This window comes from Falco biarmicus, chromosome 7, assembly GCF_023638135.1.
Source record: "Falco biarmicus isolate bFalBia1 chromosome 7, bFalBia1.pri, whole genome shotgun sequence".
In the NCBI taxonomy this organism is placed as follows: Eukaryota; Metazoa; Chordata; class Aves; order Falconiformes; family Falconidae; genus Falco; species Falco biarmicus.
Genome location: NC_079294.1, coordinates 16110084 through 16123752, shown reverse-complemented (window position 1 = coordinate 16123752; position 13669 = coordinate 16110084). Strand labels below are relative to the sequence as shown.

Below are 13669 nucleotides of genomic sequence, written 5' to 3'. Positions count from 1 at the left end.
TATGTCTGCATTGCCTTTTATAATTATTGATACTGGTTATTTGCTAAATGAGGACTTTTTTTTATTATTTTTGGTAGACTTGCTTAGTGAGGCTGCAACACAGAAGGTCACTGGAATTTTGGGTGAACTATTACTTAGTTTACAGCTAGTATAGTTTCTGTCAATTTAGACTTATCCACAGGGGGTCCGTAAACCAGCGTGAGGAAAAAGTTGACAGTGTGAAGAACAGCAGAAGCATTGCATCCATGAGGAGATTTATTAGTCCTTGGCCCTGTACCACATCACTGAGGCCATGTCTGTGCACAGTCAGAATGACAGGGAAGGAATATGGAAATAGGCACCATCTGGTACCTGAGGTTGGCTGAATAGGCCAATCTTAGTACAAAAGTTGTAACGCAGAGGATGCAGGTATGCTTCATGGGACATGGTAGAGTCTAGTGTGTGTTAAAAAAACAATAGCAGAAGTCAAGCAGAACTTAAAGAACCTCACTGGCAATTCCTTCCCCCCCCCCCACTGTGATGATGCTCATTTAGGGTAAATACTTGGGTCAGTTGAATCAGGAACTCAATTCTGGACAACTCAAACTTATGCAAATAAAATAGTTTCAGAGGCTGAAATGTATGGTGGTTTATTAATACTGACTTATTAGCAAGAATGACAGAAGTGAGAATCATTAGCAAAGAAATAACAAAAGGGCTTGATATGAGATTTCTTCCATATGAAATGCAAAAAATAGTAGAGGATATCTTCTCCTATCAGTGCAGAAACCGCTCCCTCACCACATCAAAAAGAAAACAGAAGGCATCTGGAAAAGGAAAGGGAAAAGTGGAAAGTGAAAAAACAAAGAGGAAGTTTACAAGAAATTTTATGCTTTTTTTTTTAGTATGAGCAGACACTAAAAGAAAAGTATGATTGATGAACAGTTCTGACTTGTAACCACAAAGTTAGTGGTAACCTCAGTATCAGTAGCTAAAATGTAAGCACCAAGCTAGAGATTATTTTCCCCTTCCTCAAGTTTACCTTTGGTGTTTTAGAGGAAAAAGATGCAAGACAAAATAACAGCCAGAAAAAAAGAACATATAAAGGTGGCTGCACAAAATGTAGTTCTGTCAATAGCATACAGAAACATATTCTAGATGTATGAGAGGTGAATTACCAGAAAGAAATGAATAAGGCTCTCCATATTTATAGTTGATGTTTATTAGGGGGAAGAAATAACAACTAAACAAAACCCCTAGTCAGCTTGTACTTCTCTTCTAGAGACTGGAGTCTCACTGAGAAAGAGAAAACTAATCTTTTTTTTTTTAGCTGTGAAGAACACGGGAGATGTAAGAGTTTCTAAAAGTTTTCTGGTTTAGAGCAAACAAAAAGACTACATTTTCAGAAATTTCAGTCTAAGGGAGCAGATAAACTAGTTTATTTTCCTTAACAATACTTCATGAAACATGTGAAATTCCTCCACAAAAAGACAGTTTTTGTGGCTGTGAAAGTGGATGATAAACGCTAGTTTCACATGTTGACCACACTTTTTTTGACCTAACTGGATGGTTTTTAGTCTATCCTGGAAATTCACCTTGAGATACATGACTTACAAAAACGTAACAAAGCTTTGAACTAACAGATTTCTGTAAAGGTCAAAGTAAATTCCAAAAAAACCATTGAAGTTTACTAATAGGCACTTTTTCAGACGTGAGGAAATGGTAATATAAAACAGGCTCTCAGCAGGAAATATTTCATGCCACTCAAACTTTTCTAGATGGATAAAAGCAGAGATACAAATCAAAATCAAGGTTGCTAAGGAGGAGAATGACTTCTTAGTAGGTGGGTAGGGGATGCTGCCTCTAGAACAGAAGACTAGGGAAGCAAAGATAGTGGAAGAACGTGAAGTGGCGCTTGATGGAGAAATGCTGAAGCCTAGAAGTTTATTACTGTGAAATCAACATATTAAACCCCATGATTTCAAGAAGTAATTAGGCTGCCAGCTCATTTGAGTACAGAATAACTCATGTACAAATCATCTCACGTCCAACTGCACAAAGTACTCCACCTTCGATTGACTTACCTCCCATAATTTTAGACTGGCAGTTGATAAATTCTGGCTTCTTGTCTGTAAGGTATCGTTGGCAAGTGTGATGTAGAACCTGAAAGAATGTGCATTTTTCTGAAGCTGTGCTTGCTACCCATTGGTCAAAAGCATTTTCAAATAGTAAATCAAATTCTGGGGAATCCTAGAAGGAAAAAAAAAACCACACTACTATTACCGCACGTTTATAAATGATTGGAGAAAGATACAGAGCTATTATTTTCAGAAAGATATGTTGGAAAAAGCAGAATGTCCATGCAACCCAAGACTATCCTGGGATTATTTTCCTTTGCACATTTTTAGATGGAAAAAAAACCAACCACCAAAAAAACCAAACCAAGCAGGAGGTTTTTTTCTTGCAGGTATTTTTAATGAGGAATATTCAGCTATGACAAAAATTCCTGAAAACAAAAATACTTAAGATCAAAAAATTAAAAGTTGGAATCTCATAAGAAATCATTGCTATCTACAGATACATATTTACTTGTGTCTTCTACATGTGGCAAGGATTTGCACCTCTCAGCACAAAATCTACTTTCACATTATATTATAGAAGATGCAGTTCTGCTCTCAATGCTCAACTGAAGAAAAAACCAAACAGCAAGTCCCAGTTATTGTAATGTATCATCATAAAGTTTTGCATGTCTCAGAGTAACATGAACAAAAGAGCATTCCCAGAACAAATAAACTCCCATCTGTATCCCATGCTTCAACTGGCAAAATGAATGGATTTTATGCATGTATTGCTAAGTATTTAGCAATATTTGCTAAACACCATTTTGTAATCTAGTAAATGCTTGTATGAATTGATACCACTAGGAATTCACATGAAGACAATTCTGAAAGGAACATATCTAAGCTTAAGAACTTCACAGGACTTTCAGTCGGAGAGTATCACCAGTATGTTATTTATATAGCTGCATAGCAGATGCTGGGAAAGGGCCTAAAGTTCATATCGCTTACCTATCTGTCATTGCTCTCATTTTCATTGTCCCTTTACCCAGAGAAAATATAATTCCATCCCTTGCATTTCAAAAGGCAAGTGTCAAAGGGCTTCTTTTTTGTACGAAAGACTGTAGTGGGTAGCAAGAGATTTTGGTGGACCATTATTAAGATGCTTAGGTGGCTGATCAGAGCATAGCTCTGAACAAACCAAGGGGGTTAGTCACATATTTTGCTGTAAAATGAACACAGTAAAACACTTTGTGATCACACAATATGAGCCACATTCCTAACTTCTAATTCTGCTGTTTTACTACTGAAGGTTTGTATTCATAAGCTTATTACATTTTAGTACGACTTTGCCTTGAGACAGCTCAAGGCAGGCTGTATATTCCACATTAAAGGAATAAATCCAGAACTGTTTAGGTGTGTGGGGGTGTTGCTTTTTTTTGTTTGTTTGTTTAAATCATCATTTACATGCCATTGGCAACTAAACCATACCACCATCCTTTGTAGAAAGATAAGAAATGCAGAAGGATCTGAGGATTGTCCTAGAAAAAAAATGCAAAGTTCATAATATTTCAGAAACTCAAACCTCAGTAACCTCTCCTGTCCTTGCTTCCACTTGCTGCTCTATCTTATAACACAGCTGCATGCCAAAATGGACCCCAAGAGGCTTATAGCTGAAGACAAGGCAAACAAGGCTCTTGTTTTTCTCCTTACAAAGGAGGGAGAGTAGGAAAAAAAGTAGGGGAAGACAGGAAGAAAAAACCCCACATGACTACAAGCTTTGGCCTCCTCCATCTCTCCTATTAAAAATCTATTTGACATATTCCATTGAGTTATTTCTTTTTTGAGAATCTGCACTTAAACCTGTATCTTATTTTTCCAGATGCCTTTTGAATAGTAAAAGAATGCCCGATTCCCAAATCAATTACAAAAATAAGCTCAATTTTAATTTTCTAGAGCTGTTCAGACTCACCCGATTAGGGTCTATACCGTTGACCTGGCGAAGCTGCTCCAGCATCCACTGCGTTCTCCTGACAAAAGACGTAGAGCCTTCAAATTGCTTCACTTTTGTAATAGATGCTTGCGCTGGTTTCTTGTTTGTCACTGAACATATAAAAGAAGAAAAACATATAACTGAAACAGGCTTAATGTTTCAGGAATGTGCTGTTTAGTTTACTGTAGCAGTAGCTGCTTTGCTGGTGTATTTTATACAATGTTCCACTAAGTCACTGTCACTGACATACATGTCACCGATTCCAACAGTAGAACACATTAGTCTTCCTGGATAACGTACTGAAATGCACATTTCTTATTGTCAGAATGATGGTACGATGCCAAATAAGCATTATACAACTTAAAATTAAGATATATTTTAGCCATTATCAGCTTAAGTTGCCAACACTGTGTAAAAAACAGAACTAAAACAAAGGTCTTTCCAACTGCATTTTTACACTTACCTTACTGTTCTCTTTTTCCCATGCTAATTAGCTGAGGTTTCTCATTCCCAGCCTCTTACTCATTTCTTCTTATCATTTTAGACAAGACAAAAAAACCACACACCCCATCTCCATGTAAGTATAAGTCCACTTATGTACCTTTTATTAATTAAAAACAAACAAAAAACCAAACACGAAACTAAAAACCCCAAACTGTTACTTTAGACTGACTTTCATGTTGGTGATTGATTGAAAAAAATACAGGTTTCTCCGGTCTTCTCTCAACATGTCACATGTAGATCACATTTGTATAACCACCAGCATCTATGACATTCAATTCCCAATTTCTAGTTTCCAGCCAACAGACTTAAGTATATGCACTTACCGCACTAAGAAAGTAAACGCACTAAATGAGACAACAGTATGAAAAATATAAAAATTAAGGAATTAAAGTTTGCTCGGTGCCTCCCCCCAAAAATACTAGGTACCACAAAGAAAGATCATAAATCTTTGATGATTTTACTTGTTATAAACAAAATATATGTTAAAACCCACAAACTAAGATATGCAAGACTGCTCTGCTTTTCAAAGTAAACCCTCAATATAAACCACTCCAATTAGTGTACCCTTAACTCAGCATCAGATTTTCAAAGAGTACTTAAACATTAAAGCTAACTTTTCACCAGCAGGAAAACTGGCTTCCTGTATTAGACTCTTTCTCTAAACAAACAGATTTTCTTTTCATCAGTATAACTTTTAACCTCCATTAAAGTTCTGTAAGCAGTTTTAGACACTTTCTATTGTACTTTGCATTTCATTTATCTGCTGCTGTATGTTGTCACTCCCAAACACATTTCCACTTTGTGCGAAGAAATATTTTGTAGAATTCATTGTACTGCACTATCTACCAAAGCTAGTACAGTATTTATTTCTCTCCTTGAACTTTTTATTTCCAAAAATCCTTCTATCTATATGGTCCTCCAGAAAGAGTATTCCTGGAAAAGACACTTTCCTCTGCTTTTACATACTGGCAATTAAAGGCAGCTTTTAAAATAATCAAGACTTGAATAATAAGATTGCTTATTTTTGTGCACGCCCTTTATCTTTACCCAAATAATTAGGAAAACTAACAGGCTTCTCATTCTGAAGATACATGCTGCATGCACTTCTGCCCTCAGGGGCACAGTTATACAAGATAATGGTGGAACATATAATTCCGTAAAGTTAAAAAGTCAATATTGATAATTCTGATCCTAAGAAACACTTAGGATCAAAATTTACCAATGCACAGACCACTGTCTTGATGATAAATGTACTTTGGGATAGATCAGCCAATGCAGATTAATATGAAAAGTTCTTTTCACTGTCTCAGATTTACACTTTATCAGTTCAGTGTGTGTCTGTGCACATGGAAGTCCAAGCGCCCTTAGAAGAACCTAATCTGATAAACAAAAAATTCATTTCCAAGGAAATTTTAGTAGGTAAAAAAATAAAACTAAAAAATCATTCCACATGGCAGATATTTGTTTTTAAAAGTTACTTTGGAACAGAAAGCATAGTTGGACTCAATATATTGACCAGACTATGGATAAGTACATAATAAACATATTGCCAGAAGTCTCTTAATCAGCAGCTGATGCACTGAGAAGCAAATTGGACAGTATGTGATTCAGAATCGCATGTCAAATAGTACAGAACAGAGAAAATCAATGTAGTATCAGAAAGGCAGCAGCAAAATAATATTAGAACAACTACTGAAATGCAATGACTAGGTATTACTAAGAAGTGAGAATATATAAGAGATTCATTGATTGCTCAATGGCCTATGCACCCAAGCCTAACGATAAGCAGAAGTGTCAGTCATCCTATCTATGCTTTTTCATATATATATATATATATATACACACACACACTTATATTCTACAGAAGAGATTATAAGGTTCTTGGGTATCTCAGCTATCTTAGGTAGAAATTCAGTCCCAAGTTAGCTGACGAGATCCTCTTAGAAAACACGCTGGTCTCCCTTTAGGTCTCACACTCATAATTACTGCACACAGCCAAACAGACCAAACTGTATTTCACCTTTTAAATCTTGGTATTGCAGGAAAAAGCTAGCATTTCTAGAACATTCAAAACCAACCAGCTACCCACAAACCCACCAAAGATGCTTTAGAACCTTCAGTTCAGTCCATGACAGCTTGACAGTCATTACAACTCTGCGAAACCCGTTGGCAGCTGGGAATACCATCCTCACTAGCTGCTCATTATGTTGCTTTACAAACTAGAGCACTTCCACAAAAGCCACTGAGTGGGTGTTACCTTGCAAACATGTACAAAGTCTTCTCTTAAACCTGAAAAAAACTGGAAGCAATCGCATGCTCCAAGCCACATTCCCTCTCTGACAACGCTGACAACAAATGCATTCGCTAAAATCTTCCACAATCATAATATATCATAATAAAATAAAAGACAATATTTAAGTTATACTTCAATTTTACTCGGATTTTTTTGTTTGCTTTGCTTCTTTTATTGTTTAACAGAACTTAACATTATGTTTTCAAAATATGAAGCTGTAGCAGTGTGGACAAAGCACACTTACTTGGAACCTGTAAGTAGATGGTAGGTGATAGGTCCATATGGTATTTCTGTGTGTCATGAGATGCAAATAAATAACCTTTTTTGGTTTTGGTTTTGGTTTTTTTTTTAAAGAACATAGTTATTGGTAAAGTAAGAAAGAATATGTGAGAAGTCAGCTACAGCAATTTATGATGGAAGAGATTGTGAGGGCTTTTTCATATTTCTATTTGTTCTCCTGGGGTTTTTTTGTCTGTTTAGGGTTTGTTTTTAGTTTGCCTTTTTTTTAAAAAAAACACACTATATTAACATACAATCAAAAGTCACCAAGTCAGAAACAGCACTCTGTCTTCTGTGATTGAAGACATTATTAACCATTCTGCATCATAAATAAAATTAAGTTTCAAAGAAGTTGTTAAAGCTTGAAAGGCACACATTTAAGTGAAATACTGTTTCAAAAGGAGATCAGAGAATACAAGGCTGAAATAGTCAGATCAGAATTAGCTTTAAAGAATGCTGTGACAGAGTCAAGGTGGTCACTGTTCTCATCATTTGGAATACATGGAAACAAAGATATTCATATTCCAGACTAGAATCCAGTACCACGTGAGTGTCTAGCATCTTAAGCAGCAGTTCAATACAGCTCTTCACACAGAAAGCTAAGGAAGACTGAATTCCCAGTCCAACTTCATCTCATCTGCAGTCCAGAATGTGTCGTCTTTACTTTTTCAGTCTCCTAAAGTATCTTTACTTGAATAGAAAAGATAGAAAAATGAAAAATGGCCAATTCCCTAAATATCTACCCCAACACACCCGGCCTTGAGAAACTGTCTGAAAGCCCTAAACCACTGGACTATAATTTTTTATTTATGTTATCACATTTGAAATGCATATTTAAAAAACAGTGTCAGTCCCTGAAGTCTTGACTCTGTGTATCTGTATTTGTTTTGGATGTTCTTTAAATTTGGAACTGGTATTAAGTATTTAATAACTTAAACTCTAGGCAATTAGGAATCTTATGACAAATGGTTTGATCGCCTCACAAAATTTCTAGTCATATCACGTTATATTTCTAAGTATCGAATGACTGAAAGGAAGAAATTAAAAAATATGAAGTCTTGAAAGCAGGCAGTGACTGCTGCAACTGTTCACATTATAACAAACCCCTTTTTTATCTGGGCACTGTGCAGATTAATAAATTAAGCAGCCTTAACTTTCACTGCGGTTGTGTCACTAGCTCTTGAGGGAAAAAAAGTGTGGTAGTGCTAAGTAAGATCACTCAGAAAATTACTTTCATCTATGAAATTATTTCATTTGTGAAAGTGACAGACAGACTCACTCCTGATTGGGCCTGCAGGAGTCTGCTGAAGGCATTGGCTATCTGTGTGGTTCAAAACTATTCATCACTTTAATGTTAGACCAGCATCGCTTATCTGTATGCCAAATCTTGTACAGTGGATACTCATCCCCCAACTCACAAATAACCAATGATGCCAAGTTTGTCAAACTGGCTGTTAATATTTAATGAAGGAAAAAATCTTTAGAATGCACTCAAGACAGCCTAAAGACTTTTTAAAAAAGGTATCTTTGATGAAGAAAAAGTTGAACTCAATACCATGGCAGTGTGATGTGATTTCATGGTCACTGTATCTAGAATATTATCCTACCTTCCTGTGGAAATGTTGCTCTAAAGAAAAACTCTTCACAGTGAGACTAAGTCTAAAAAAACCCAGGAGTTTACTAAACAGCTTTTGATTCAGTCAGAATAAAACCAGCAAATCTTTGATACTGATTTTATTAGAAATGAAGTTATGTATTAGTATTTGTGGTAGAAATGCATTGTTTTTCCAAGCCGGTTCTTAAGGGACAAAAGCAGGTTATAAACACACTTTGACAGAGCTAATTACTCCTCTATACTTTCCAGTTCACCAAAGAAACAACTATTTCTTAAACTTGCAAAAAGCTCATGACTAAAATTCTGACAGTCCTGTACACAATCCCAGTAAGCTATGGCTACCAGATTGGCTGACGATCTGCAATCTCTGATTGTTGAAAAAAACAGTGACTTTTTTTTTTTGTTCCTTTGTCCAGTTGCTACTCAATTCTGCAACACCTGAGTACTCAGAGGACAAAGCATGAGTAACCTGTGGAAAGGCCTCAGAAGTCTGAGGAAGCCCAAGACAGGTTTCTTTCTTGCAAATGTCATAAAGTACAAAGGCTCAAAGAAAAGACAACATCAACAAGGCATCTAGAAAGACTGACCCTCATTTGTTATTCTCACCTACAGGATTCCAAAGCAAAAGTAAAGAAGATTTTTCTCTATTCCTCTAACGTGAAGGGTTCTTCCTTCTGTCACAACAACTTTACAATTATTTTCCCCACACACTTCAAAATCTTTTCTTCCCAGAGTGAGGAAATCAGGACTAGGCAGGGGAAAGGCCACTAAGTGTCACATCCACCAACCCTCACAATAGTAGAAACTTGTATTATTGCTGTTCTGTGATTCTGGAAGGTAGTTTGAACTACTACAGTTCAGGCCACACGGTGGTCCTATAAGAAAACTATGGTCCTGGCAAGCAACTTCCAGAATTTCCCAAAACAACTTTTCAACAATCAGACAAATGAAGCGGAGCATTAAGTAAGATGGAGCAAATGGGTACACTCTGACTTACTTAGGTACTAAAGAATAAGGACCAGATACATGAAAGTGTCTTAGAATACTATCTGGATTTCAGGAAAACTGTTTCCAGTCTGCTTCACATAATGGTTGTGAGCTTTTCTATCAACTCTAGCCTTAAGTTTGAATACCAAAACTTGTAGTATTTAATGGGTTTTTTTACAGAAGTTTTAATTAAACACTGATTTAATGAGGAGTCTAAATTAATTCCAGAAATTAAGTGTAGAATTTTGAGCCTTCCCACTGCGGCTGTCCAACTATTGCCTCCTGCAACCTTCGTACCTGTCACGGTTCTTAGACCTCAGCTATCTATAATACAAAGAGATGCTTTGAGAAGACAGTGCTAGTAAGAACTCAGACTTACATTGCCACCTTCAGGATTAATTTTAGATACAGACAAAAAAAAAAAAAAAGAATATGTTTGCAGTAGAAGACAGCTAGCCTCACTGCAAAGAAACAAAAGCAGCTGAAACTGGGGCAGGTTTAAATTCCCACTTGCTGCTCGATGCTTGTCAGGTGTCAAAAAGTCTGATAGGTTGAGGTTTGACTTTTCAGAATTGCATTTCCTACTTTTGGCCATATTTCCTCTTTCCTTCCTTTGACAACGCTGCTTTCTCACCATCTGGGATCCAAGAAGCTGAAAGCAGGGACAAGCTGCACAGTTCCCACCTTCTCAATTTGCCAAATAGGACAAGAGGATGTCAGTGGCCCTAAATACACAAGAATTTAAACAACGATAAATCCTTCTGTTTTTTTAGGCACAGCATAATATTTTGACATCAAATTGGAAAATGTGAAGAAAAAAAAGAAGCTTTCAGGTACAGAGGCAAACTACTCATAGATCTAAACATGTACAGTTTTTCCCAGAGCCATTCCCAATAGTTCAAATAACAATTTGCATCACCTGTCTCCTTAAATCAGCATCTACTGCATCACTGTCCATAAGTTGCCAGCCTCACTCTCACTGCTTTCCAGATAATTGAGATTCATATTTCATAGATTTTATGGACTATTCATATATTGTTCAAAATATAGTTTTGTTTAAGCAGTATTTTTTCTTTCTACATGTAAGATATCTTCATCTGCTGAACAGTATATAAAAAATCCAATACTACAAAAATAAGTTACCCTGGAAATTCAGATTAAGGTATGTGGTACCTTCCCAAGATGAAACACAAGACAAAGTATTTTTCTGGTGTCTTCAAATAACCCACCCCCCAAAGAAAAAGAAAACCCCAACCAATCCCAAAACACCTTTGGTTTGCAATGACAAAATTTTTGTCATGTGTAAGACACCATGAAGTGCTACATGCCTGAAGTGGGAGCCTGTATGTTCTCCAAACATACCACTGACTGCATTAGTAACAAACTGTTTCTTACAGAGTGCCTTGCCTTTCAGTGTTGCACCTAGTCTTCCATTATACTTACTTTTAACAGACCCATGTAAATACACGTACTTAAAAACAGTTTTTATGCCTATTCAAACACTTCAAGTCCCCATCATACCATACACATTACAGTCCTTACAGTTTCCTGACAGACTAATCCTTCATTCCTAGCAAATTTTTAAACCTAGAAAGACAGATGTATTGCAGTTATAAATTAATAGCTTGCTTGAATTATTCTTCATGTACTACAGCAATATAGTTTAAAGTATTGATACCAGAACAACTGCTTCTCATATTGGCACAGTCGTATAGACAAATGCAGTTAATGGGAAGGAATGCCAGACTTCATTTTATACCCAAAGTTTCTGCTTAACTGTAAATATTTGGAACGTAATCTTATTAAACACATATTCACTCCCAGAGTGACGACTAAACTTCCAGGTTTTGTTCTAATTGCTTTTTACTATTCCATATTGCAAAGCAGCCAACTTTCAAACTTTTCCCACCTTTTTCCCCGCATACAGTCAGCTCAAATTTGAGTTGTGTATATGTTTTTCATTAAAACCTAGTTTGAAGGACAGGATAGTGCTTTGACAGATCTACCATGGCACTGTTACTCAAAAGGAAGACAAAAGGAATTCCAGTCAGGTGCAAGGGAAGAGGGAGTCCTGACAACTCAGGGATCAGTCTTCATCAGGGACCTCTCAGCCAGCACAGAGCTCCTGGTGATCCTGGCCTAACACATTTCACATTACTAGTTCATCTTGTCCTGGGATGGTAGAGCTCCACCTTTTAACTGGAAGGTATTTGGTGACCAAGAATTTCAGCCCAGCATAGCATGTGCCCTTCTGTATTAGTCTGGATCATCCACAGCTTCAATCTTCTTTGCTCTCTTTTCCTTAAAAAGGCGGCAGCATCCTGCACAGACTGCTGACCAGGATACTTTAAATAGCCTTTTAAGCATTTACACACACTTCAGAAAATAGCACTTCAATCTAGTTTAGAAACCAAAGCTCAAGATACAGAACACAGTGAATATTTGTGTGAATATTTGTGTGGGTGACTTGAGATACTCCTCTTATCACGTTCTGGTCACTTCAGCACCTGCAACTATGGAGAACCAGTTAAAGTCAATACCGCAAAAGTATTTCTAAACTTAATAAGTGGAATTTGGCATAATTCCTGTACAAGTTAACAGATGTGCATCCGCATGCAGAGAGTACACTAGGAATTACCTCACCAGCCTGAAAACAATGTTTGAACTTCACAGCAAGTGTCCTGAGGGGCAGGAAGAGGCTCTGGAAAATTAAAGTTTGAATTCATTACTCAGTAACTCACACAAAAAGTACGGTGTTAAAAAAATAGTTCTCCATGTCTAAGTTTGCTTAGATAACTTGACAGGCTTCAAGTTCTGGAACAAACTGGCCAATGACTTTTAACATCCTACAGTCTAAGAGGACCCTGCTGTAACAGGGTAGAGTGTTTACTGGAGCTTTTAAAGTGACTTATAAAACTGTACTGCTTTCTAGATTTTCTACTGAATCAATGACCTAAAGTATAGTAGACAAGACTACTACTAAAAAAAATGCTTTGTGCAGAGCAGATGCAAGAAAGTACTCTCACATCTGTTCAATAAAGAACCCCTAGCTTTTGCTACACAGCCGCCTAAGTTAGAACAGCAGTGGGCAAATTATTCCATATTCTTATGACTCAAACTTTCAGATGGACAGAATTCTTAAAAACCTTCATGTACACATGTGGCATGGTAACATCCAAGTCTCAATATAAACAACTAAAAAAGGCTGGTAGACTTTGACCACTTCAGATTAGGAAGAAATTAAAAAAAACAAACACACAAACCAAAATAAAACAAAAAAAACCAGAAACATCTGTGGGGAAGTACAGGGGGTGACTAAAGGAGAGACAAAGCAGGAAGAAAAACAAGTGAGCCAACAGCTGCAATCCCAAATTATCATCATACATTATTTTTAAGTTATTTAAATCCCATTCATTCAACAACAACAACCAGTATCCAGACCTATGAAGTACTCAACCTGCAGTACATAACCCACAACACATTTATTCAGCAGAAGCCACATATCCAGCTTTTCTTGCATCTTATCACTGGAATTGCAATAATTACTATGAAGGGACATTTCCACATGCTGACTTTTTTTTGCTGCCTGAATTATTTTCTGCAGACAAATAAAATGAAATACAGCAAGCAATGCACACATTTCAGGTAGCACTTAGCCTGAGATGTAAAAGCAGAAAAAAACTATCTTTAAAGTATGTGTATTCTGATTATTTTGAATTTGATTTAAGTTCATACAAGTAAGACTACCAATATTACTATTACTCTGGGAGACTGGCCATGCTATGGGTGTCTTACACAAATACAAAAGATATTTTACATGTCAACAGGTTCCATCTCTATCATGTGCATATAGTAGTAGTAGAGAGTATTTTTTGTATTTAGTGTGTATATATATATGTATATGAACAAACAGATTTTTGAAATGCAATCTTACCCCCTCCAATCTTTTAGCTGCTCAAAAA

At 36.5% G+C, this 13669-nt stretch overlaps 1 protein-coding gene across 4 annotated transcripts in view; it reads right to left on the bottom strand.

Annotated features, from left to right (window-relative positions):
- The window catches only part of STXBP6 (syntaxin binding protein 6), a 121998-nt gene that overhangs the window by 30928 nt on the left and 77401 nt on the right, over positions 1–13669 (bottom strand). For all 4 annotated transcript variants that reach the window (XM_056347240.1, XM_056347241.1, XM_056347242.1 and 1 more), the window contains exons 3-4: positions 4009–4139; positions 2064–2229 (exon numbers count right to left, since the gene is read on the bottom strand). In XM_056347240.1, the coding sequence (XP_056203215.1) occupies positions 2064–2229; positions 4009–4139 (297 nt within the window). The remainder of the gene's footprint in view (positions 1–2063; positions 2230–4008; positions 4140–13669) is intronic.